Source organism: Melozone crissalis, unplaced genomic scaffold, assembly GCF_028551555.1.
Source record: "Melozone crissalis strain CALT ecotype California unplaced genomic scaffold, PUWL_Pcris_2 ptg000120l_1, whole genome shotgun sequence".
Classification (NCBI taxonomy): domain Eukaryota; kingdom Metazoa; phylum Chordata; class Aves; order Passeriformes; family Passerellidae; genus Melozone; species Melozone crissalis.
In genome coordinates this window covers 3,567,455-3,589,792 of record NW_026535896.1, presented here as the reverse complement: position 1 = coordinate 3,589,792, position 22,338 = coordinate 3,567,455, and the positions used below count along the sequence as shown (strand labels likewise).

General features: G+C 51.4%; 2 protein-coding genes across 2 annotated transcripts in view; one reads left to right on the top strand and one right to left on the bottom strand.

Moving 5' to 3' along the window:
• The first annotated feature begins 2,050 nt into the window (after nt 1-2,050).
• KCNJ1 (potassium inwardly rectifying channel subfamily J member 1) lies at nt 2,051-3,166 on the top strand. The gene has a single exon (XM_054292976.1). The coding sequence runs from the start codon at nt 2,051-2,053 to the stop codon at nt 3,164-3,166; it is 1,116 nt and encodes a 371-aa protein (XP_054148951.1).
• Nucleotides 3,167-17,151: 13,985 nt separating this feature from the next.
• FLI1 (Fli-1 proto-oncogene, ETS transcription factor) overlaps nt 17,152-22,338 on the bottom strand; it is an 81,304-nt gene continuing 76,117 nt past the window's right edge. The window contains exons 7-8 of the mRNA XM_054292904.1: nt 20,614-20,661; nt 17,152-19,630 (exon numbers count right to left, since the gene is read on the bottom strand). Of these exons, the coding sequence (XP_054148879.1) occupies nt 19,101-19,630; nt 20,614-20,661 (578 nt within the window). The 3' untranslated portion in view covers nt 17,152-19,100. The remainder of the gene's footprint in view (nt 19,631-20,613; nt 20,662-22,338) is intronic.

Here is a 22,338-nt window from a genome sequence, read left to right as displayed (position 1 = left end):
TAGGGCTGCTGATACTAACAAGGACATTAAATAATAGAATTACTTCTGGCTTTACAAAATGCAATTATTTTGTACTTAGACTCCGTCCTTGATCATTTAATACTTTCTCTTTGCTCCTGATTGACCCCTGTGAAGGTGTTTTCTGGTGCCTGTAACTGGGTCCAGTGAGAGGATTTCTGCTTTAGCCAGCTGAGACATCAGGCAGCTTCTCTAAGTTAATACTGCAGGGTAAAGGGACCTTGCCAAGCAGCAATTCTTGACTTCATAAAGCTGTTGTGGTGGCAAGGGGACCCTCAGAGGGGGCACTTGGAGTCCCTGTGTCAGCTGTACAACTGGCACACAGTTTAAATGGCTGCAGTTAAATGAGACAAATTTCACAAACTCCCTCCAGTGTCTGACAGCTCACTTGGGATTATCATCATTTTGGATACATGAAATTAGAGTTTAGGAGAGGTAAACAGCTCTTGCCACAAGTACTTTAGCACGTGAAATCAAGCAAAACTTGGGCAGTGCACTTGCCACCAATTTGAGCCCGAGCATTTTGCTGCTGACCAAAAGGAAGCCTGGGTGGGCTGGTGATAGGAGGTAGGGTTTGAGATAAGGGTGTAGCATCTTTCGCTTGCTCTAAAAATGTCATCCCTAAGGCTTGTTTTACTGTCCCTCCCTATTGGGAAGGTAAAGTAACAACAGAAACACAAAGCTCTCAACATCTCCTCATTCCAGGTGCACTCCCAGCTCTCCCAAAGGAAGCATCCCCTGGCAGCTGCAGGAACCCAACCCTCACTCTGTGTGGCTGGGGATTCTCCTCCTCAGACACCCAGCAGGCCCAGAACAGCCCTGTGTGAGTCAGCACTGGGAATATTTCCCCCTCAAGTTCTTTCTTTGTTTGGAAGCTGCAGCATTTTGCCCCAGGACACATGATCACAGCACACAGCTCATTCAGGCATTCAGAAGGATTTTGTTCAACAAAAGCAAGAGAAAAAGGCACACATGGGTCCAGGGCAGGCTCACTGTGCACTAATCCAACATCCTCTCTGGCAATCAAACACATTTTATGCTTCAAGGGTGATAAACTCAGAAATCAATCATTTCTGAGAACACTCCTAAGTTTTGGGTCAAAATCAGGCCCTAGGATGGCCCAGGAACACCCCAGGCAGTGTCTGGCTCTGCAGTGCATCAGCCTCTCCCCACACCCGTGTGTCTGAGGAGCTCCAACACTGGAATTTTTCAGATGTAGGGTGATCCAAATTCCAGTCTGAACACATCTGTAGCATTTTCTCAATGACTCTTATTCCCTGGGCCTCTTGTTAACATGGTTGGACATACAGGACAAAATAAGAGGGACAGAGAGATACACTTTCCTTTAAAGCACCAGGTTCAGAAATCCATTCTTAGTCTTAGCATCACCTTTGTGGTGAGCAAACACCCAAATTCTCCTGCTGGAGTTTCATCTTTTCTTTTGTTCTCACTTAATAATCCTATTTGAGATGCTTGTGTGATTCCAGGGTCTGAATTTCACACCTCCAAACCCATCTCTAACAATGCTAAAAATAACTGTTTGTCTGCCTTAATTATGCCTTCTGCATCTGCTCCCCTTTGTCCCTAAATTTCTTATCCACATTTCATCCAGGGTCTCCTAATGTCAAGACACACAGAAAACTGCATCAACAGACCAGGATTCATCTCCTGAAAGGCAGAGAGGTCTCCAAACCCAGCAGTTTTCCCCACACATGCCCATGATGGAGTTATAGCTGCTCCAGGCTTCACTTACACAACCGAGCACAGGACAATATTAACACTTGACTGCTCAGAGTTTATTGAGCAAGCCTAAATGATTGGTTTTTGCTGGAATGCTCCTTAGGCAAGGAACTCTTGAGTTTCCTCCCCAGCTCACTGGAACTCTTCCCCACCAACTGCGGGAAAATATGCAAATGATATCACTTTGATCTAATCAAGGGCCTGTGTCAGAGTTTCCCCTGGCTGCAGGCAGAGGTTAAACCCTCCTGGTGGTTGTTTCTCGCCCTGCAGAGCCTGTCAGCAGCAGTTGGGGATGTTCAGCTACCTCCGGGAGCGTTTCACCAGCCGCCTCCGGGAGCGCAGCCGGCGCCGCGCCAGGCTCGTCTCCAAGGATGGCAGGTGCAACATCGAGTTCGGCAACGTGGAGCAGTCCAGGTTTGTCTTCCTGATCGACATATGGACAACCATCCTGGACCTCAGGTGGAGGTACAAGATGACCATCTTCATCTCGGCCTTCCTGGGCAGCTGGTTCCTGTTTGGGCTGCTCTGGTACGTCGTGGCCTACATCCACAAAGACCTGCCCGAGTTCAACCCCTCCTTCAACCACACCCCCTGCGTGGAGAACATCAATGGCCTCACCTCAGCCTTCCTCTTCTCCCTGGAGACCCAGGTGACCATCGGGTACGGCTTCAGGTGTGTCACGGAGCAGTGCGCCACTGCCATCTTCCTGCTCATCTTCCAGTCCATCCTGGGCGTCATCATCAACTCCTTCATGTGTGGGGCCATCCTGGCCAAGATCTCCAGGTCCAAAAACCGGGCCAAGACCATCACGTTCAGCAAGAACGCTGTCATCAGCAAGCGTGGGGGGAAGCTCTGCCTCCTGATCCGCGTGGCCAACCTCCGCAAGAGCCTGCTGATCGGGAGCCACATCTACGGGAAACTGCTGAGGACCACCATCACCCCCGAGGGGGAGACCATCATCCTGGACCAGGTCAACATCGAGTTCGTGGTGGACGCCGGCAACGAGAATCTCTTCTTCATCTCGCCCCTCACCATTTACCACATCATAGACAAGAACAGCCCCTTCTTCCACATGGCAGCAGAAACGCTCCTGCAGCAGGACTTTGAGCTGGTGGTGTTTTTGGATGGCACCGTGGAGGCCACCAGTGCCACCTGCCAGGTGAGGACGTCCTACATCCCCGAGGAGGTGCTCTGGGGGTACCGCTTCGCTCCCATCGTGTCCAAGACCAAAGAAGGGAAATACAGAGTGGACTTCCAGAACTTCAGCAAGACAGTGGCCGTGGAGACTCCCCACTGTGCCTTCTGCCTCTACAATGAGAAGGAAGCCAAAGCCAAAGAGAAGAAAGGTTATGACAACCCTGGCTTTGTCTTGTCTGAAGTCAATGAAACCAGTGACACAAAAATGTAGTGCCAGGTGTTTGTGGGGCTGAATTTTCAGAGAGAATTCAGTCTTGAGAGGATTAATAAATAATCAGTAAAACAAAACAGAAAGGCAGGTTTGGGTTTGCTCTAACCCAGCTTTTGTTTCCTCAAAAGCCTCCAATCAAAGAGGAGCAGCATACCAGTGATCACTATTTAACTACACTATATATATTTCATAGAATTTATATTTTTATATCCATGGGACATTTAATGAAGCTGCTATGTTGGAATGTCCAACTCACTGAAGTTTTCAGGGGTGTGCAAAGGTGTTAAAAAGCCTGAAAAGATAGAAAGAAATTTTAGGACAATTAAGATACACAGCTGCTGGAAGGAGAACGTGAAAAGGTGAGACAGAAGGCAAAGCTAAAGAAACCTAAAGGACTTAGGAGCCAAAACCTCAAAAAATTTTCTGGTTGCCGAAGTCCTCTATGAAAACAGAGTCTCTGGCTCTGGAACTTGAGCATGTTTGAATGTTCTGGAACAATTCCTTCCCTCTTTCTTTGGGACTGGTACAGCTGCAGGACAGAGCAGTAAGGGATGGCACAAGCCTAGGAAATAGAGAAGGCAGAGCTTGGCCCAAGCTGCTGCATCTCCAACTCCAAAATGTGACTTCTCCCCTCTGAAAGCCTTTGACTCCTTTCAGGGAAAAAGCCAAATGGAAATAATAACTGAAAAACCAAGGAGAAGCAGAGACCCACTCTGGGACAAAAGGAATTTTGCAGCTTATTCTCAGCTGTCCCAGCCTTCAGCTGCTCTTCACTGCCCCAGGAGCTGCCTGGATGGGGAATAGGGAACCATTCGAAGACAACTCTCCAGAAAGTTGGGGAGATGGAGAACACATTCATTCCTTTACACCTGGCAGAAAGCACTCCACTGGGAGAAGAGAGGAAATTCCCAGCTCTGGATGTATCCTTCCAAAAAATCCCCAATGCAAACAGAGATTATCTTCCCATTTGAAGCACAAAGGTCTTGTTCAAACAAAAACAGAGCCCAGGAGCCTCCTACCAACATTTGGCTTCAGATTTGGTTCCAAACTGTTCATCCCCCCACAACCAAATGTGCATCCCTACAGGAAACAACTCCTGCTCAGTGGGAGCTGAGAAGTGCTGAACATTTTCTGGGGCTGATTTCTGACATAAGTGCAACAAGAAGCTTCAACACCTTTTTAGTGAATTTCTACTTCCTCACAGTCAGGGTTCTTCACCCCAATTCATTCTGTTACTGAGAGTCCTAGTGGCAGACCAAAGAGGTTTTGGGAACTCTTCCCAGTGATGTAACTCAACTCATCAATTTTCAATGCTGTGGTGAAATGGAAATCCTGTTAAAAGCTGATGGACTAAGTGGTTTTAAAAGAAGGGGAGAATTCAGCAGGTCAGATGATGACAAGAGAAAGCTGTGCTGCCAATGAGCACGGTGTGAGTATGGAAATCAAACTCTGGGAACCAGGAGTGTTCAGGTCCTGGTCCCAGTGTAGTGTGAGCTCCTCTCTTGGGTCAGAACAAATCACTCTGCTCTGTATCTCCAATTGCCATCTGTACCATGGGACATAAACACTGACATTGTACAGAGAGCAATGGTATGAACAGTTCTGTCACTAAAGCACTTTAAAAGCCAATTCTCAGCTGTGTCTCTCTTTCCTCTGTGCACCACTGTCACACCCTTCTCCACTCTGGTGGAAAGGTCAGCACACAAAGTTCTGCTCTCATCACACATCAGAGCTACCAACAGTGGCTGCACCAGGGCCAGAACTGAGCATGGAGAACAGGAGTGAGACCTCTGAGGTAACTCACAGATACTGCCTGACATTCTAATTGTGCTGCATTGCAACTTGCAAACCAACAGGGTAAAAAATACTCTACAGTCCCAATCATCACAGCACCTTAGTGCCCCCCATATAATCAGCCTGGAAGGGCAGTTTTGATCCCCCAAAACAAACATCAAGAAATCAGTGGTCATGTACAGAAATCTCAGAGGGAGCAGGGAAGTGAAATGATGTGTCCAGAGTCCCAGAGTGGTCTGAACCAAAAGGCTGCTCCATCCTTCCAGAGCTGCTGCTGCATTTCCTCCCAGGGCTTCCTGTGCAGTTCCCTGGGTGCAATGTCTCCAGAAAGTGGCACTGTCAGGGCTCAAGGCTCACAAGCTGCCCCTCTTACCCCTGGCAGAGGAGATGCATCAAGATGCCTTTAAGAGAAGCAGAAAAAGTGTCCCCACTGGACAAAATCAGCAAATCCATTTGAAAGGTCAAACCCAGCTGTGCAATGAGGAGTCAGGGAAGATTCCTATTTAAGTACTGGTTTGGGATGTTAGTGCTAGTGGGGAAAAGAAATCAAATGCTCTGCATGCCTGCCCACAAGGTGGTGCACACCTCCAAAGCCTGGAGGGTCCCCAAACAATGCACTTCAGGTACTGCCCCTGGAAAGGCCCCTCAAAATCCTAAACCTCAATGTTCTTCTGACCTGTGATGGAAGAACCTGCAGTGTGAGCATGAGGAGGTGTTGCTCCATTTCTAGAAACATGGAGTGCTCCCACAGCTCAAAGAGAAAACACCTGATCCCCTGTGGGGTGGTTACCTGTGCTGAGAAAACACCTGATTCCCTGTGGGGTGGTTAGCTGTGCTGAGAAAACATCTGATTCCCTGTGGGGTGGTTACCTGTGCTGAGATGTGACCCCCACCTGATCCCCTGTGGGGTGGTTACCTGTGCTGAGATGTGACCCCCACCTGGTCCCCTGTAGCTGCCTGTGCTCCCTGTGCTGACAGTCTCACCTGCCTTGGAGCCTGCAGCACAGAGAGCTGCACCAGGGCAAGGGTGACTGAGCTCTTTTGTGTATTTTGGTGTCACTGGAAGAGATCCAGGAGCAGAGGAGATTCGAGGGGATGGATCCAAAGCTGACAGAGCTGTCAGGCTCCCTTAGGCTCCCTGATGCTGGGAGCTGGCTGGGAATCCCAGAGCGAGCCTCCCGTGGTTGTCACCCCAGGAAGGCCTGGCAGCCCCACAGCAGCAGCAGCAGATAGAGCTGAGGCTGAGCCCAGCAGCAGCACAACAATGAGTGGAATTTCCTCTGGCTGTCCAGGGAGAGCAGTTTGTCACCCTGCAGATAAAGGCCTGGCCAGGAAGCAGGTTATCGGGGACAGGCCCCTTGGGACACGCTCCAGAGAAAAGCTATTTTGGGGGCTGTCACCCCTGCTGCCATTAAAAGAAAGTTCAGTTAAGAGGATGAAAATAAACTTAATCTTGCTGAGCAGAAGTGGCTGGAGGGAACCACAGAGCTGATACTGGGAGACAAAGGCCGGGCTCTTCACCCTGGCAGGGCTTCACTCCCCCAGCTCTGCCCAAGTCCTGCTCCCTCGGGGTGCCCTCCTGCCTTTGGGGCTCCCCATGGAGCTGACAGCCTGCTCCATACCCTGCAAAGGCCTCAGGAGACAGGCCTGCCCTTCAGGGCAACAAACCACACCATGCCTGCTGGATTAAGGCCTAAAGGATTTCACTGGGAAAGCCAAGCAGCCAGGCTTGGGAATAATGTGTCTGCACTAAACTTAATTTATCTTCTCATTTCACAAACAACATGTTTCTTCTACTGTATTTATTTTAAACACTCATTCAAGCTGTGCATAATATTTCAATCATTTTGAAATAGATTTACCCTCCTGCTGGCAAATGAATAAGGCATCCTGCTGACTGCTGGAGAAAGGGCCATGAATTAAAATAACTGCTTTTGGTAAACTGACATGTGCTGGTTTGCTGTCTGTCTGCACACATGCTCTGGGAGGAGCTGGTGAAAAGACACCCCTAAATAATAATAACAACAATAATAACAACAAAAGCCCCTGGCACACTGTTCAGATGCTCCCACTGACTTGCACTGCTGGATTGTGGCAGGCACCGCTCACAGGCTGCCACAGAATGCCTGGACACAATTCCCTGAAACTCTGCTGCTCACCCCAAACCAGCCAGCAGGGAGCAAGGACACCAGTGGTGGCAGCTGAGATGTCCCAACCCCTTCCCCCTCCCAGGCAAACCCTTGGGAATCCTGCTGGGAGCAGCCAGGATTTTCACCTCGTTTCTTCCCCCTGAAATCACTCCTGCCTTGATCCATGGTCGTGGTGCTGACCCAGCTCCTGCTCCCCACAGGAGCAGAGAAAACAGCACCAGGCCAGGAATGTGAGCAGAGAGGGAAAATGTGCAAGTTCCTAAACCCTCTGGTAAATTCTGCTGCTGCAGCCTGGGGGACCTCTGACAGTTAAATCACATTTAACCCTGTGACAGCATCACTGGAACAGGAGTGAGGAAGGCTGAAGCTCTCTCCATGGCTGCTCAAACAGACACAAAAGATAATTCCTGAGGCCAGGCTGACATTCCTGTGGTGGAAACATCTGCCTGGGGACACTTTCACTTGAACAAACTCACTGCTGCACATAAATTCATAAATTCTGCCTGCTCAGGGGAGGTGGAAGAGTGAGGGGAGGCTGGAGATCGGACAGACTCACTTGGTGTCTCCTTTTTTTTAAACACTGCTGGCCAAATTTAATAAAAAAAAACCATTAAGGCCTTGCTCTCCTGGGCAACCACATCACAACCAGCTGTGCAAAATCACCAGGTTCATTCTTTGTGACAGCCCAGCGTGGAGACAGGTCGGGATGCTGGGGAGCACAGGCATGTTGGAGAGCACAGGGATGTTGGGAGCACAGGTGTCACTCGTGTGCTGGGACTGGGGCAGGAACAGATGAGAGGCAGGATGGTAGAGAAGGCAAAGAAGACTTTATCCAGTAGAACCACAGTTTTTATAGAGTGGTACAATAGATTCTGTTCCATTGACTAACTAACAGAAACATCTTTCTCACACACTGTCCTTGAGAGGAACAGAAAAATAAAGTAGAACAACAGCACCTGCAAATTGTTAATAGTCAACAAGTTATCATATCTTTCCAGCTCTCTGAAACTTCTCACAAACGCTTGCTGTTTCTCTCTGTCCCATGGCATCCACACACAGGGATGTTGGGGAGCATTAGGGATGTTGGGAGCACAGGGATATTGGAGAGCACACGGATTTTGGGGAGCACAGGGGTGCTGGGGAGCACATGGACGCTGGGGACCTTTGGGGATGCTGGGAGCATAGGGATGTTGGGGAGTACAGAGATTATGGGGATTATCAGGGACGCTGGGAGCACAGACATTCTAGGGAGCACAAGGATGTTGGGAGCACAGGAGTGTTGGGGAACACAGGGATTCTGGGGAGCACGGGGATGCTGGGAACCATCGGGGATGCTGGGGAGCATGGGGATATTGGGGAGCACAGGGATGTTGGGAGCACAGGGATATTGGGGAGCACAGGGATATTGGGGAGCACAGGGATATTGGGAGCACAGGCATATTGGGGAGCACAGGGATATTGGGGAGCACAGGGTTGTTGGGAGCACAGGGATGCTGGGAGCACAGGGATATTGGGGAGCACAGGGATATTGGGAGCACAGGCATATTGGGGAGCACAGGGATATTGGGGAGCACAGGGATGTTGGGAGCACAGGGATATTGGGGAGCACAGGGATATTGGGAGCACAGGCATATTGGGGAGCACAGGGATATTGGGGAGCACAGGGTTGTTGGGAGCACAGGGATGCTGGGAGCACAGGGATATTGGGGAACACAGGGATATTGGGAGCACAGGCATATTGGGGAGCACAGGGATATTGGGGAGCACAGGGATGTTGGGAGCACAGGGATATTGGGAAGCACAGGGATGTTGGGGACAATCAGGGATGTTGGGGAGCCCAGCGATTCTGGGCAGCATGAGGGTGCTGGGAACCATCAGGGGTGCTGGGGAGCATGGGGATATTGGGGAGAATCGAGGATGCTGGAGAGCACAGGGAATATTGGGGAGCACAGGGATATTGGGGAGCATAGGGATGCTGGGACCATTGGGGATGTTGGGAGCACAGGGATATTGGGGAGCACAGGGATGTTGGGAGCACAGGGATGCTGGGAGCACAGGGATATTGGGGAGCACAGGGATATTGGGAGCACAGGCATATTGGGGAGCACAGGGATATTGGGGAGCACAGGGATGTTGGGAGCACAGGGATATTGGGGAGCACAGGGATATTGGGAGCACAGGCATATTGGGGAGCACAGGGATATTGGGGAGCACAGGGTTGTTGGGAGCACAGGGATGCTGGGAGCACAGGGATATTGGGGAACACAGGGATATTGGGAGCACAGGCATATTGGGGAGCACAGGGATATTGGGGAGCACAGGGATGTTGGGAGCACAGGGATATTGGGAAGCACAGGGATGTTGGGGACAATCAGGGATGTTGGGGAGCCCAGCGATTCTGGGCAGCATGAGGGTGCTGGGAACCATCAGGGGTGCTGGGGAGCATGGGGATATTGGGGAGAATCGAGGATGCTGGAGAGCACAGGGAATATTGGGGAGCACAGGGATATTGGGGAGCATAGGGATGCTGGGACCATTGGGGATGTTGGGAGCACAGGGATATTGGGGAGCACAGGGTTGTTGGGAGCACAGGGATGCTGGGAGCACAGGGATATTGGGGAACACAGGGATATTGGGAGCACAGGCATATTGGGGAGCACAGGGATATTGGGGAGCACAGGGATGTTGGGAGCACAGGGATATTGGGAAGCACAGGGATGTTGGGGACAATCAGGGATGTTGGGGAGCCCAGCGATTCTGGGCAGCATGAGGGTGCTGGGAACCATCAGGGGTGCTGGGGAGCATGGGGATATTGGGGAGAATCGAGGATGCTGGAGAGCACAGGGAATATTGGGGAGCACAGGGATATTGGGGAGCATAGGGATGCTGGGACCATTGGGGATGTTGGGAGCACAGGGATATTGGGGAGCACAGGGATGTTGGGGACTGTCAGGGATGTTGGGGAGCCCAGTGATTCTGGGGAGCACAGGGGTGCTGGGGACCATCAGGGATGCTGAGGAGCACAGGGAATATTGGGGAGCACAGGGATGCTGGGAGCACAGGGATATTGGGGAGTACAGGGATGTTGGGGACCCCAGCGATTCTGGGGAGCACAGGGGTGCTGGGGACCATCAGGGATGCTGGGGAGCACAGGGATGTTGGGGAGCCCAGCGATTCTGGGGAGCACAGGGAATATTGGGGAGCACAGGGATGTTGGGGAGCACAGGGGTGATGGGGACTATCCGGGATGTTGGGGACTCCAGCGATTCTGGGGAGCACAGGGGTGCTGGGGACCATCAGGGATGCTGGGGAGCACAGGGATGTTGGGGAGCCCAGCGATTCTGGGGAGCACAGGGAATATTGGGGAGCATAGGGATGCTGGGGAACACCGAGATGCTGGGAACCACCGGGGATGCTGGGGACCATGGGGGATGCTGGGGACCATGGGGGATTGCCGGGATCACCGGGGATGCAGGGACCATGGGGGATGCCGGGACCACCGGGGATGCAGGGATGCCGCGATCCCCGCGGTGTTTTCTGCGCGGCCGCCACAGGATGGCAGCGCTCACCTGCGGATCGGCCGCTCCGCAGCCCCAAACTCCGCAGGGCGACAGCGGCAGCCTCGAAAAGCACAGCAAGAATTTATTGGGATTGTTCCGTGTTTTATTACACAAAGTTCAATGCATTCGTGGCTCGGTTTTGGCACGGGCCGTGCTAGCAGGGTGTATTCAGCCCTTCACAGAAGTGTTGGGAATTCTCGGCGGTGAATTCAGAGTTGGTGTGTGAGTGGAAGGCTGGAGGCTGTAACCATCGGCTGCTGCTGCACCCAGCACAGAGAGGGGGGATCAGGAACGAATTCTTTAAAATCTCAGCTAGTTTGGCTCAATTCCTGGCTGCTGTCCCTCTGTGAGGAGGATAAAGCTAGACTAGAGATTGGGTCTGGAGAGACCCATATTCCATAGGGAGCTGTGCTCTGGAACGCCCGACCAGACACGGCTCTCTGCTTTGTGCCTCAGTTTCCCCAGCTGTTAACACCCAACAGCACGGTGGTGCTGGGCTAATGCTTGGATTCCATGACCTCAGAGGGCTTTTCCAATCTCACTGATTCCGTGATTCCATCACAGAGCACCCCGGGACAGCCCTGAGGCCTCGCTGGGTCAGTTCACAGCCGTGCCCAAGGCTCCTGCTCAGATGAAGCTCTCCCTGCTCTGAAGTGCTCCTGGTGCAGCAGGGAGCCACCTCCAGGAGTCACTGTCACTGTGCAGGGCCTGCAGAGCCATCACATCCCTGGGGATGGTTCTGGAAGCCCGGGTCACATCCCTTCATGCTGCTGTGCCTGGAGCTCCCCCAGCACTGCTGTGGAACCGGCCCAGAGTCCCAGCATGGTCTGGGCTGGAAGGGACCTCAAAGCTCATCTCCTTCCACCCCCGTGCCAGGTCCCCTGCTCCCCTCCATCCCTCATGGACAAGGATGCTGCTCCCCAGATTCCACAGCAAGGTTGGGGTGCTGGTGCCACTGGGTGTGCAGAGCTTGGAACGTGCTGGCTGAGGATTTTGGGGAGCTGCTCAGCTCCCTGTCAGCCTTGAGCCTCCAGAAATGGAGCATTAAGGGAAGTTTTAAATCCTCCACAGAAACATCTGCCCCAAGCTGAATCCCCTTCTTAATTTGTTTTACTGTAACACCTCAGTAGACTCTTACATCAGATATGTGTATATACAAACACAATTATATAAAATGTGTACATACACACACAATTACATCAAATAGGTGTATATATACACACACACAATTATATCAAATAAGTGTATATATACACACACAATTGTATCAAATGTGTCTATAAATACACACACACAATTGTATCTCATATATATGTATATATATACTGTTCTAAGAAATATACATACATCTATGTGGAATCACAGAGTGCTTTAGGTTGGAAGGGACATTAAAGCTCATCCCATCCCACCCCCTGCCATGGGCACTGTCCCACATTGCTCCAAGCCCCATCCAGCCTGGCCTTGGACACTTCCAGGGGTGTGGTAAGTGTATATAATAGATGATAGACAGATGGATATGATAGATAGATAGATAGATAGATAGATAGATAGATAGATAGATATGTATGTACTATACATGGGTCATGAGGGAGACCCAGGGAAGGTGTTAAGGTTTCTACAGGTGCCCTCTGCCAGTGCTCCCAGCACAGCCCCCTTCAGCCACTGCTCAGGGACACGGGAACACAGACCCTGTGCCCAGGGCTGGCCGTGTCCCTGCCCAGCCTGACATGGGGACAATGGGGACACCGGGGACACCAGGAACATGGATCCTGTGTCCCAGGGCTGGCCGTGTCCCTGCCAGCGTGGTATGGGGACACTGGGGACACTGAGAACACAGACCCTTGCCCAGCCCGGTATGGGGACACTGGTGACACCGGTGTCCCAGGACTGGCCGTGTCCCCGCCAGCCTGGGTTGGGGACACTGGTGTCCCAGGTCTGGCCGTGTCCCAGGGCTGGCCGTGTCCCCCCAGCCCCGGGGGCCGTGCCGGGCCGAGCAGCAGCAGCAGCAGCAGCCGCCGGGGAGGGGCGCCCAGCCCGGGGCTCCGCAGCTCCGGCAGACACAAAGCCCGGCAGAGCCAAAGCAAATAACAAGCGTGCAGCAGTTCCTGGAAAGGAAGGAGCCGGCTCTGGTGGTGAAATCACCCCGAAGTGCCAGAGCCCCGGGCTCCTCATCCTCCTCCACCACTGCGGCCTCACACGAGAGCTCCAGGACGGAATCCCATTGTGCTGGCCCGGGTTGGAGCAGCACGGTCCCGTTGTGCAGGCCCGGGTGGGAGCAGCACGGTCCCGTTGTGCCGGCCCAGGTTGGAGCAGCACGGTCCCGTTGTGCCGGCCCAGGTTGGAGCAGCACGGTCCCGTTGTGCCGGCCCGGGTTGGAGCAGCACGGTCCCGTTGTGCTGGGCCGGGATGGGAGCAGCACGGTCCCGTTGTATGGGCCACGTTGGAGCAGCACGGTCCCGTTGTGCAGGCCCGGGTGGGAGCAGCACGGTCCCGTTGTGCCGGCCCAGGTTGGAGCAGCACGGTCCCGTTGTGCCGGCCCGGGTTGGAGCAGCACGGTCCCGTTGTGCTGGGCCGGGATGGGAGCAGCACGGTCCCGTTGTATGGGCCACGTTGGAGCAGCACGGTCCCGTTGTGCTGGCCTGGGTGGGAGCAGCACGGTCCCGTTGTGCAGGCCCGGGTGGGAGCAGCACGGTCCCGTTGTGTGGGCCGGGTGGGAGCAGCACGGTCCCGTTGTGTGGGCCGGGTGGGAGCAGCACGGTCCCGCTGTGTGGGCCGGGTGGGAGCAGCACGGGCCCGTTGTGCCGGCCCGGGTGGGAGCAGCACGGTCCCGTTGTGCCGGCCCGGGTGGGAGCAGCACGGGCCCGTTGTGTGGGCCGGCTTGGAGCAGCACGGTCCCTTCCCCTGGCACCTCCCCTGCCCAAACCCTTCCTGCTGCAGTCCCTGTCCGGTCGGGTGGGTGCCAGCCTCACACCCAGCTGTGCAGCTGTACATCCATCTGTGCCCACCCTGTGCCATCCCTGCCCCACTGGGCAGACCCTGGGGCAGCTCTCCCCTGTGGGGTGCAGGGCTCAGGGGCTCATTGCTGTCATGGCCTCAAAACTGCTCTGCCCTTGGTCTTCGCATTCTTTGGTGTCAGGCTCTGTTTGCTGCTCCTGGAGCCTGAAAAGCTGATTTTTGCCAAGGATCTCTAATTCTATTCTGATATAATAGAAGAATCTGAGCTTCATGTGCAGGGATTTCTACCTCTGTAGTGGAAAAAATGAGGACACACAAGCTAAATAACATGTTGTCATTCTCCACACGACCTTAATCAGAGGTCTCTCAATGATTTGACAGAAAGATCTGAGCTTTATTTGCAGCAAGTTCTGATCTCACATATGAAAATTGTCATGTGTGTGTTATGCTGAGTATTGTGCAAAAATATACAAATAAGGTCTTTGAAGTGAATTCATAAACGCAGCCCCTGACGTGGCCCTGGACTGCAGCTCTAATTAACACCAAATGCAGCCACGCTGGGTTTGATGTGGGAGAACAGACTTGGGTAGGCAGCAGGCTGAAGTCTCACCAACTAATTTCACAGAAGTTATTAAAAATACTGGATCAGCACAGCAAAGCAGCCTGTAAAAACTCTATTATTGTAACAGGATAATGAAGTGAAGCTGGCTGCTTTCATGCAGCATTTACAGACTGATGGCTCTTTCCCTGTGACACAGAGGTGGGAAACAGCAGCTGGGTCCATCCCTCCTTGGAGCACAAATCTTCAGGCCCAGCCATGTCCTGCCATGGACATGGATGGAACACTGCTGGGCAACTCCAGCCTCACATTAAATATTTACATCAACAGAAGTTATGGCAGATTTCCCTCATAATTAATGTCTCATTTGGACTGGAACGTACTTGTTGAGCATGAGTATGAGAAATCCGTCTTTGTCTTTACTAAGGGAAGGTCTTGGCACAGGGAAATCCCTTTCCCCTGTCCTGGCACAGGGAAATCCCTCTCCTTTGCTACAGCAATCTGATAGAAATCTGCAGCTGTTTGGAAGTTCATCCTCAGGGCTAAAATACAATTTTTAGGTATATAAAGCAGGAAGGCACCAGTGTGCATGGGACAGGGGTTCTGGCATTCAGGGATTCTGGACAGGAATGATCTCAGGGGTTCTGGACAGGAGTGATATTAGGGATTCTGGACAGGAATTATATTAGGGATTCTGGACAGGAGTGATCTCAGGGGTTCTGAACAGGAGTGATCTCAGGGATTCTGGACAGGAATGATATTAGGGATTCTGGACAGGAATGATCTCAGGTGCTTGGCTCTGGAAGGATTTCTTATCCCCTAGTTTAGAGCATCAAACAAGTGCTTAAGCTGGGAGCTCCTTCTTCCAGTGGGGTTAAAAAGCTTCAAAATCCAGTTCAAAGCAGGTTCTAAACCTGCTGGCTGTAATTAAGCAGGAGGAATTCACACACACAGGGGCAGGACCAGCTCAAACAGAGAAAAGCAGCACAGAGATCCAGCCAGGAGAGCCAGAGCTCTGAGCCTGTAAAGGCACTGCTGACTCTACTCCATGTACAGGTTGCACTCTCTATAGATATAAATACAGAGGAATGTGGAGTTAATTCCAGTTTGGTATATCTGATTAGATCCCATTCAGGGTTTGAGGCTGGTGGAACAGAAATCCTGGGGAAATACCAGATCCCTGGAAATCAGCAGCTGAATTCACCGAGTGCAATGGGAGCTGGGTTTCCTGGGGAGCTCTGAGTCCTGAACATCAACCCAGGGAAGGTTTTCTGCTGCCCCTCTGACTCCCAGCTCACAGCCAAGTGATCCCAACCATCTGCCTGGTAAACTTTCTGATTTCAGCCTGCAATACTTGAATTCAATCTGCCTTGTCCTCCTGGCAAAAGCAGAGTAGCTTTAGGGCTGTCAAATTCCTTGTTTGCCTTGTCCCAGTGTGCCCCAGGACCTGGGGCTGGGAGGGCAGATCCCCCTTTCCCATTCCCTTCCAATGTGGCAAAGCCAGGCTGATTTTGGTACAAATTACCAATCTCTGTCTTATTTCTCTTTCTCTGGGTGAGGAATGTAAATTATCGAGGTCCTGTGAAAATGCTCCAAAAGGTGCCTGGGAAGTTTCCCAGCAGAGTGAGGCTGTCTGGCACTCTGGGGGGAGATCTCCTTGCTCTAAGATCTCTGGATTCCTTGGGAATGCCCAGAGTAGGAAGCAAAAATCTGTCTAGAGCTAAATATTAGCAAATACTAGAAAAAAAATCTAAAGAGAAATATTAGTGAATACTTATATTTAGAAAGGATTAATGCCAGCAATGCCCGAAGGGAAGGGCATTTCATTAATCCTCCTAGCGAAAGGAGGCAGAGAAGACCCAAGCTGGGATGCTGCTGATCACCTCCCATCTCAGGAGGGCTCCTTTAACACACTGGGCAGCCCAGAATCAGATGCTTCTTAAATTGTTGGTTATTTTCAAATTTCTTTTCTCCCCCCCCCCCCCCCCCCCCCCCAAAAGGTTCATGCTGGCCAAATTTTGCTATGAGGGACATCTTTGCACTCTGATAACCTCCAGATTCTGCCTTTAGATGCTTTTGTGCAATCTCATCTTCTGATTTTCCTATTACTGGCAGGCGGGCAGGACATGGTATTCAAATAAAATACTTGATATTTCCACTGATGCTGCACAGCCAGAATTAATCTCGCTGGTGCTGCAGTGGAAAACAACGGAGATAAGCAGCAAACCACTCACTCTTGTGACTAAATTGAGCAACCCTGCTGGAATCCAGAGAGGGAGCAGCTCTGGGCTGCTGGAAGTGGCCCTTTTCCCGAGCCAATCAAGCTTTGTCCGGCCTCAGCAACAAAAGGTTGTGTGCAGGAAGGAAGTGCTGTGCTTGTGCAGCCCTGCCTTCCCAGGCCTTTATCAGGTCTGCAGGAGCTCCAGATATCTCTCAGGACCACCGTGCAAAAGTGCAGGAAGTGCCTCGGCCTGACCTTTATCCACAATCAGAAGATTCCTTGGCAGAGCTTGTTTTTGCAGCCTCCACCTCAGGAATGTTGTGGAGCACTGGCTCTCCCTGGGGTTTGGGGATAGGTGGGAAACAGGAGCAGGCTGGGCACACACTGACATTCCTGGGGGGCCTGGGGCACCCCAAGAGCCATCTCGACACCTCAGCTCCTGAGCTCTGGCTGCCCTCCCACCTTCTCTGTCTCTCCATGGACAAAAGCCAGAGCCTGGGTTTTAATCCCTTCAACAACCAAATCCAGTCTGCCCATCTCTGGCAACAATTTTCTGGAATGAGTGGTCAATACTACAGGGATCAGGATGGGTTGCCACTACTGTGGAGCTGCTTTCTTTCCCTTTTCAGCTAAATTTAATTTCAAGTGCATGCAAGTGTGAGAGGGGAGGGAGAGAGTGGGACAATTTGATGCCTTAGAGAAGAAAACCATCATTTATTTTGTCACTTTTTTTACATCATCTTCTTCATACAGCTGTTTCATTGTAACATTAATACATTTAAAAAAACACAACCCACCAAGATAGCTTGCAAAATTATATATATTTTAATATCCAAAAAGTATATTGCATATATATAGTAGCAAAAGCCCCATTTCCATGGGTAGTTCCTTCATATTTAAATTTTGCGATTTTTGCAGAAATGTTGCTTAAAAACACCCCAAAAGCACTAAGACCTAACAATTAGCTTGATCTTGTCTTTATTAAATAATGGCATCAGTGCTTGTGTTTAACGTTCTGAGCAGACTCCAATGCTCTGGTTTCAGACTCCCCTCCTGCAATGGGATGCACATGGACCAAATCCCGCCCCACAGAGTCCCAGGGGTTGGTCTAGACTAGATAGTTGTGATCCTGTTAATTGGCTGCCACTTAATACAAGTCAGCTAATGGGTTGTACATGGAAATCTCACCCCCCAGACATCTGTTCCAAACCCCAAACGCTTGTGGTTTACCCTCTGTTTATGGCACCAAACTGCTGCTTGTGCAGCGTCACATTCACATCTGCAAAGCTGGGGATGGCTCAGAGTTCTGGAAGGGGTCAGATTTCCACAGAACCCCCCAGCAGAAGCCGTCTAAAAGAGGGATATTTGGTTGTTTTATCTATGAAGTGGTTAAGATCTTCCCAAAGTTCAGGATTTGGGTGAAAAGCGATCACAGAATATTTCAATGGTTGCCTTGAGATGTTGGGCCTGTTTTTAATCAGCCTCAATGCAAACATGGGAGTAAGTGGAGTTAATTTGCAGACAGCTACAACAGACTAATACAGAAAATCCTCTCCTCTAGACAAACCCAGGGCAATCTGGAGGGTTTCTGGCCACTTTGGGGGTCAGTCATGGATCCAATTGCAGGACTAAGCCTACTTCCAACAGATACATTACTCGTGTCTTATTTTTTTTTTTTTTTTAGCAAAAAGTACAAAGCTACAGCCCAAATGTACAGATTGAAAAGATGTACAAATTACATTAAAAAAATAAACAAAAAAACAACTGAGCTGATAGTAAAAAACAAACCTGCATTTGTGACCGAGGTCAACTCGTTTTATTTACTCTTTCTTTTAAAACTGTGAGATATAGGGAAAAATAACTCTGCATAATTTATACAGTAATTTGCCTTCTGGTTTGTTGACCCTTGGTTGGACGGTCTGACAAACGCACAGCGTTCGCGAATCGGTGCTTCCAGAGCCCGCGGCTCGGGCGGAGCCAGGGACCTGCTGTCGTTCATTCACTTCCCTCCTGTTCCCAGGAATGCCTGTGCTTGACTTTGCCTTATGCTTTGTTCAGGTTTCTGCTGCTTGCTGAGTTCACACACAGTCAAGTGAAGTTGTACTCTAGAAAAGTTCCTTCAATGCCCTTTACTTCTTAAAATATACATGTACATATATATATATGAATATATATATATATATATATTTAATTTCCAGTTGGATGAAATTCCTCCTCTGCCTTAGAGCTAAGATTCCAGTTGTGGTCCCCTGCAGCCCAATGTCCTCCACTGAATGGTCAAATGGCCAGTGAGAAAAACCCCGTTGTGGTCATCTTTTCCTATGACCCACTGCTGGATCTCTGCCTTGTCAAAAGCCTTTGAATCCTTAAAAATTGCTCTCATTCAAAAGCTAGTAATCATTCCAGGGAATGGTGAACCATCTTCACTGTCACTTCCTACAGAGGACACAAGCCTTAAACCCCAAGGAAAACGCAGACTACTGGCCCACAGGAGCTTCCATCTCTCAGTTCAAGACACAAGAGGCAAAGTTACAAAAGTCAAAGGTTTGGTCCAGGAATAACAAATATCCAGTTTTAATTCTTCCCCAGAAAGGCCACAATCATCCATTAAGGGTCCCCCCAAAAACCATACAAATCCCAGGAGTAAAGAAAAAGTCCAAACAGACTGCTCAAGGCCACTGGCAGATCAAAGCATTTAGTAATAGCTGCCCAAGTGCGGTGTGACGTGGGCGTTGGGGTGGCGGGGCACGTTGGGGTTGGGGTAAATGCTTCCTGCAGGGGAGGTCCAATAGGGGGAGGCCGCTCCGAAGAAACTGGATGATGTGACAGGCATGGAGGAGGGGTGAGGGGGCACAAAGTTCACCTTCTGCTGGTGGGCATGGTAGGACGGCATGTAGGACAGATCCGAGGGGTACTTGTACATGGAGGACTCGGTGGGGTGGGGCTGCAGGGCCTGGGCGATGCCGTGAAAGTCAAATTTGTAGGCGTAGCGCTTGCCGTGCACCTTGGTCATAATGTTCTTGTCGTAGTAGTAGCGCAGCGCCCGGCTCAGCTTGTCGTAATTCATGTTGGGCTTGCTCTTCCTCTCGCCCCAGCGCCGCGCCACCTCGTCGGGGTCCGTCATCTTGAACTCGCCGTTGGTGCCCTCCCAGGTGATGCAGCTGGCGTTGGAGCTGTCCGACAGCAGCTCCAGCAGGAACTGCCACAGCTGGATCTGCCCGCTGCCTGCAGACACAGCAGGGCAAAGGAAATGACTCGGGCCTTCCTGCTCGGGCTCACACAAAGGCAGGAAACAGAAGGGCTATCTCGATCTGACTGGGAACTGCTCCTGCGGGCCTTGGAAAGGCGGCCCGAGCAGGGGATAAACTGTTCCCAGCAAACAAGTTACTCAGCCCTTTGTTCTGGGCCTGGGCCTGAGGTCACACTACATTTCATAATGGTTGCCTTTGGCCTTAAAATCCTCGGGGTATTCATAAACAGGGCTTGCTGTGAGGACACTGCTCTGCAGAGTTTTCACTGACTGCCCAGCACAGCGTACTTCACCCCTGCACTGCTCCCTGTTTGCCATGGAGATTGTTTTGGATACCTCCAGCTCTTTCCAGGGGGTGATCTGGGTTACACGGGATGATTTGTTCCCCAGATGACTCCGGGTTTTACTCAGTGTAGTTGTACAAGTAGTTAAGGGTAAGTTAAGAGCCTTAGGGGGATGTTTCCTTACAGGCATCCCATGTGTACAGGTTTGGTTAGTTCGAGCAGGATTTGCTCCAGGCAAATTACTCCCTAAAATCAGGGATTGTTTACTGCAGATGATGTGCTAGGGACAGTTACACTGTCACTTTCAGAGATGTTTTCTGCCTTTCTTCTTGTAACCCACAGCAGGCAGTGAAAAATTAATCTGTACTGCAAATCTGAGAGACCAGCACTTAAACCCCCTATAAAACTCTTCTCAGGAATCGCTGGGTTTGGATCAGAACATCCAAGATGGGGATTTTGTCCCAACAGAGATGTTGTTGGCACCATTTTCCTCACTTTTCTGTAAGGATTTTGGCAAAAAGCCCTTGTGAGGTCACAGCTGCTGTGTTCAGTGGCTCTCAGGTCCCCCCAGGGGTGCAGGGGCAGCAGCTGCTCCCCCAGTGCAGGCTGGAGCAGCAGCTCCAAAGGAAAATTCCTCTTTGGTAAGGGGGGTCTGAAATGTAAAATGAACTCACCTGGATTGGCAAGACGGCTGCTGGTGGGCCCCAGGATTTGGTAGGGATCTAAAAAATAAAATAAAGAACAAAAAAAAAAATCACCCAAGAAAATTTAAAGGATGTTTCATCAAAAAGAAACTCCAGGTCATTATGATTTTTCTAGAAACCAAATTTTCTTTTTCTTTCTTTACTCCTTCTGTCCCTTCTCCCAGAGCCTGGAGGTGCTCCTTCTTTCTTTCTTAGCAAACAAGGACCAGATATTTCTGGCATCCGAAATGGCACAGCCACAGTTCCTGGCACTGCCACCATTATTTTTGGCATCCAAAATGGCACAGCCACAGCTCCTGGCACTGCTCTCAGACCTGCCTGGTTTTGCAGTCTGGGATCTCCTTGGACATAACCTGCACTGTGTGGCAACCAGAGTACGTCAAACGTGGAAAAAAACCTGTGAGACAGGAGAACAGCCACAAAGCAGAAGCAAAGGTATTCCTCCTAACAAAAAAAAGAGCTCAATAAAAAAGAGAGCAGATGAGATTTTCAGATTCACTGGTTAGCAGCTGAGCTTGCAGCCCTGGGAGGGCAGGAAATGTTCACCCAAGTCTCTCTTTGTGAAGCAAGCACAGCAATAGAGAGATGAGAGTAACAGGAGTTTGTGGCTGGCTCCACCAAGGCTGAGTGGTTCTTGAAAACCCCACAAAGCATTTATTAGGAATGAATTCCTTCCCTTTCTGTGGGGCCTCCTCAGCCCTAATCTCTACACTTGTGCTCTGCCTCTCTCTGCTTGTGGTGATTTGGATCTGCAGTTTGCTGGGGATTGAACAGGTTCCAAGAGAGCCAAGCCTGGAGCAGAGGAAGGGGATGGGGAGCAGCTGTGCTGGGCAGGGAGGGTGGGGAGGGACAGGGAACACCCCCTGCTCTGCCTGGGGCTGCTCTGGGCAGGGAAACCCTGCTGGGATGGACAGACTGGGATGGGACAAACTGGGATGGACAGACTGGGATGGGACAGGCTGGGATGGGACAGGCTGGGATGGGACAAACTGGGATGGACAGACTGGGATGGGACAGGCTGGGATGGGACAGGCTGGGATGGACAGACTGGGATGGACAGACTGGGATGGGACAGGCTGGGATGGGACAGGCTGGGATGGACAGGCTGGGATGGGACAGGCTGGGATGGGACAAACTGGGATGGACAGACTGGGATGGGACAGGCTGGGATGGGACAGGCTGGGATGGACAGACTGGGATGGGACAGACTGGGATGGGACAGGGTGGGATGGGACAGGCTGGGATGGACAGGCTGGGATGGGACAGACTGGGATGGGATGGGACAGGCTGGGATGGACAGACTGGGATGGGACAGGGTGGGATGGGACAGGGTGGGATGGACAGGCTGGGATGGGACAGACTGGGATGGGATGGGACAGGCTGGGATGGACAGGCTGGGATGGGACAGGCTGGGATGGGACAGGGTGGGATGGACAGGCTGGGATGGGACAGACTGGGATGGGATGGGACAGGCTGGGATGGACAGACTGGGATGGGACAGGCTGGGATGGGACAGGCTGGGATGGGACAGGGTGGGATGGGACAGGGTGGGGTGGACAGACTGGGATGGGACAGGCTGGGATGGGACAGGCTGGGATGGACAGACTGGGATGGGACAGGCTGGGATGGGACAGGCTGGGATGGGACAGGGTGGGATGGACAGGCTGGGATGGGACAGGCTGGGATGGACAGGCT

Coding starts and splice junctions, on each gene's coding strand:
- KCNJ1 (XM_054292976.1), top strand. CDS start 2,051: ATGTTCAGCTACCTCCGGGAGCGTTTCACCAGCCGCCTCCGGGAGCGC.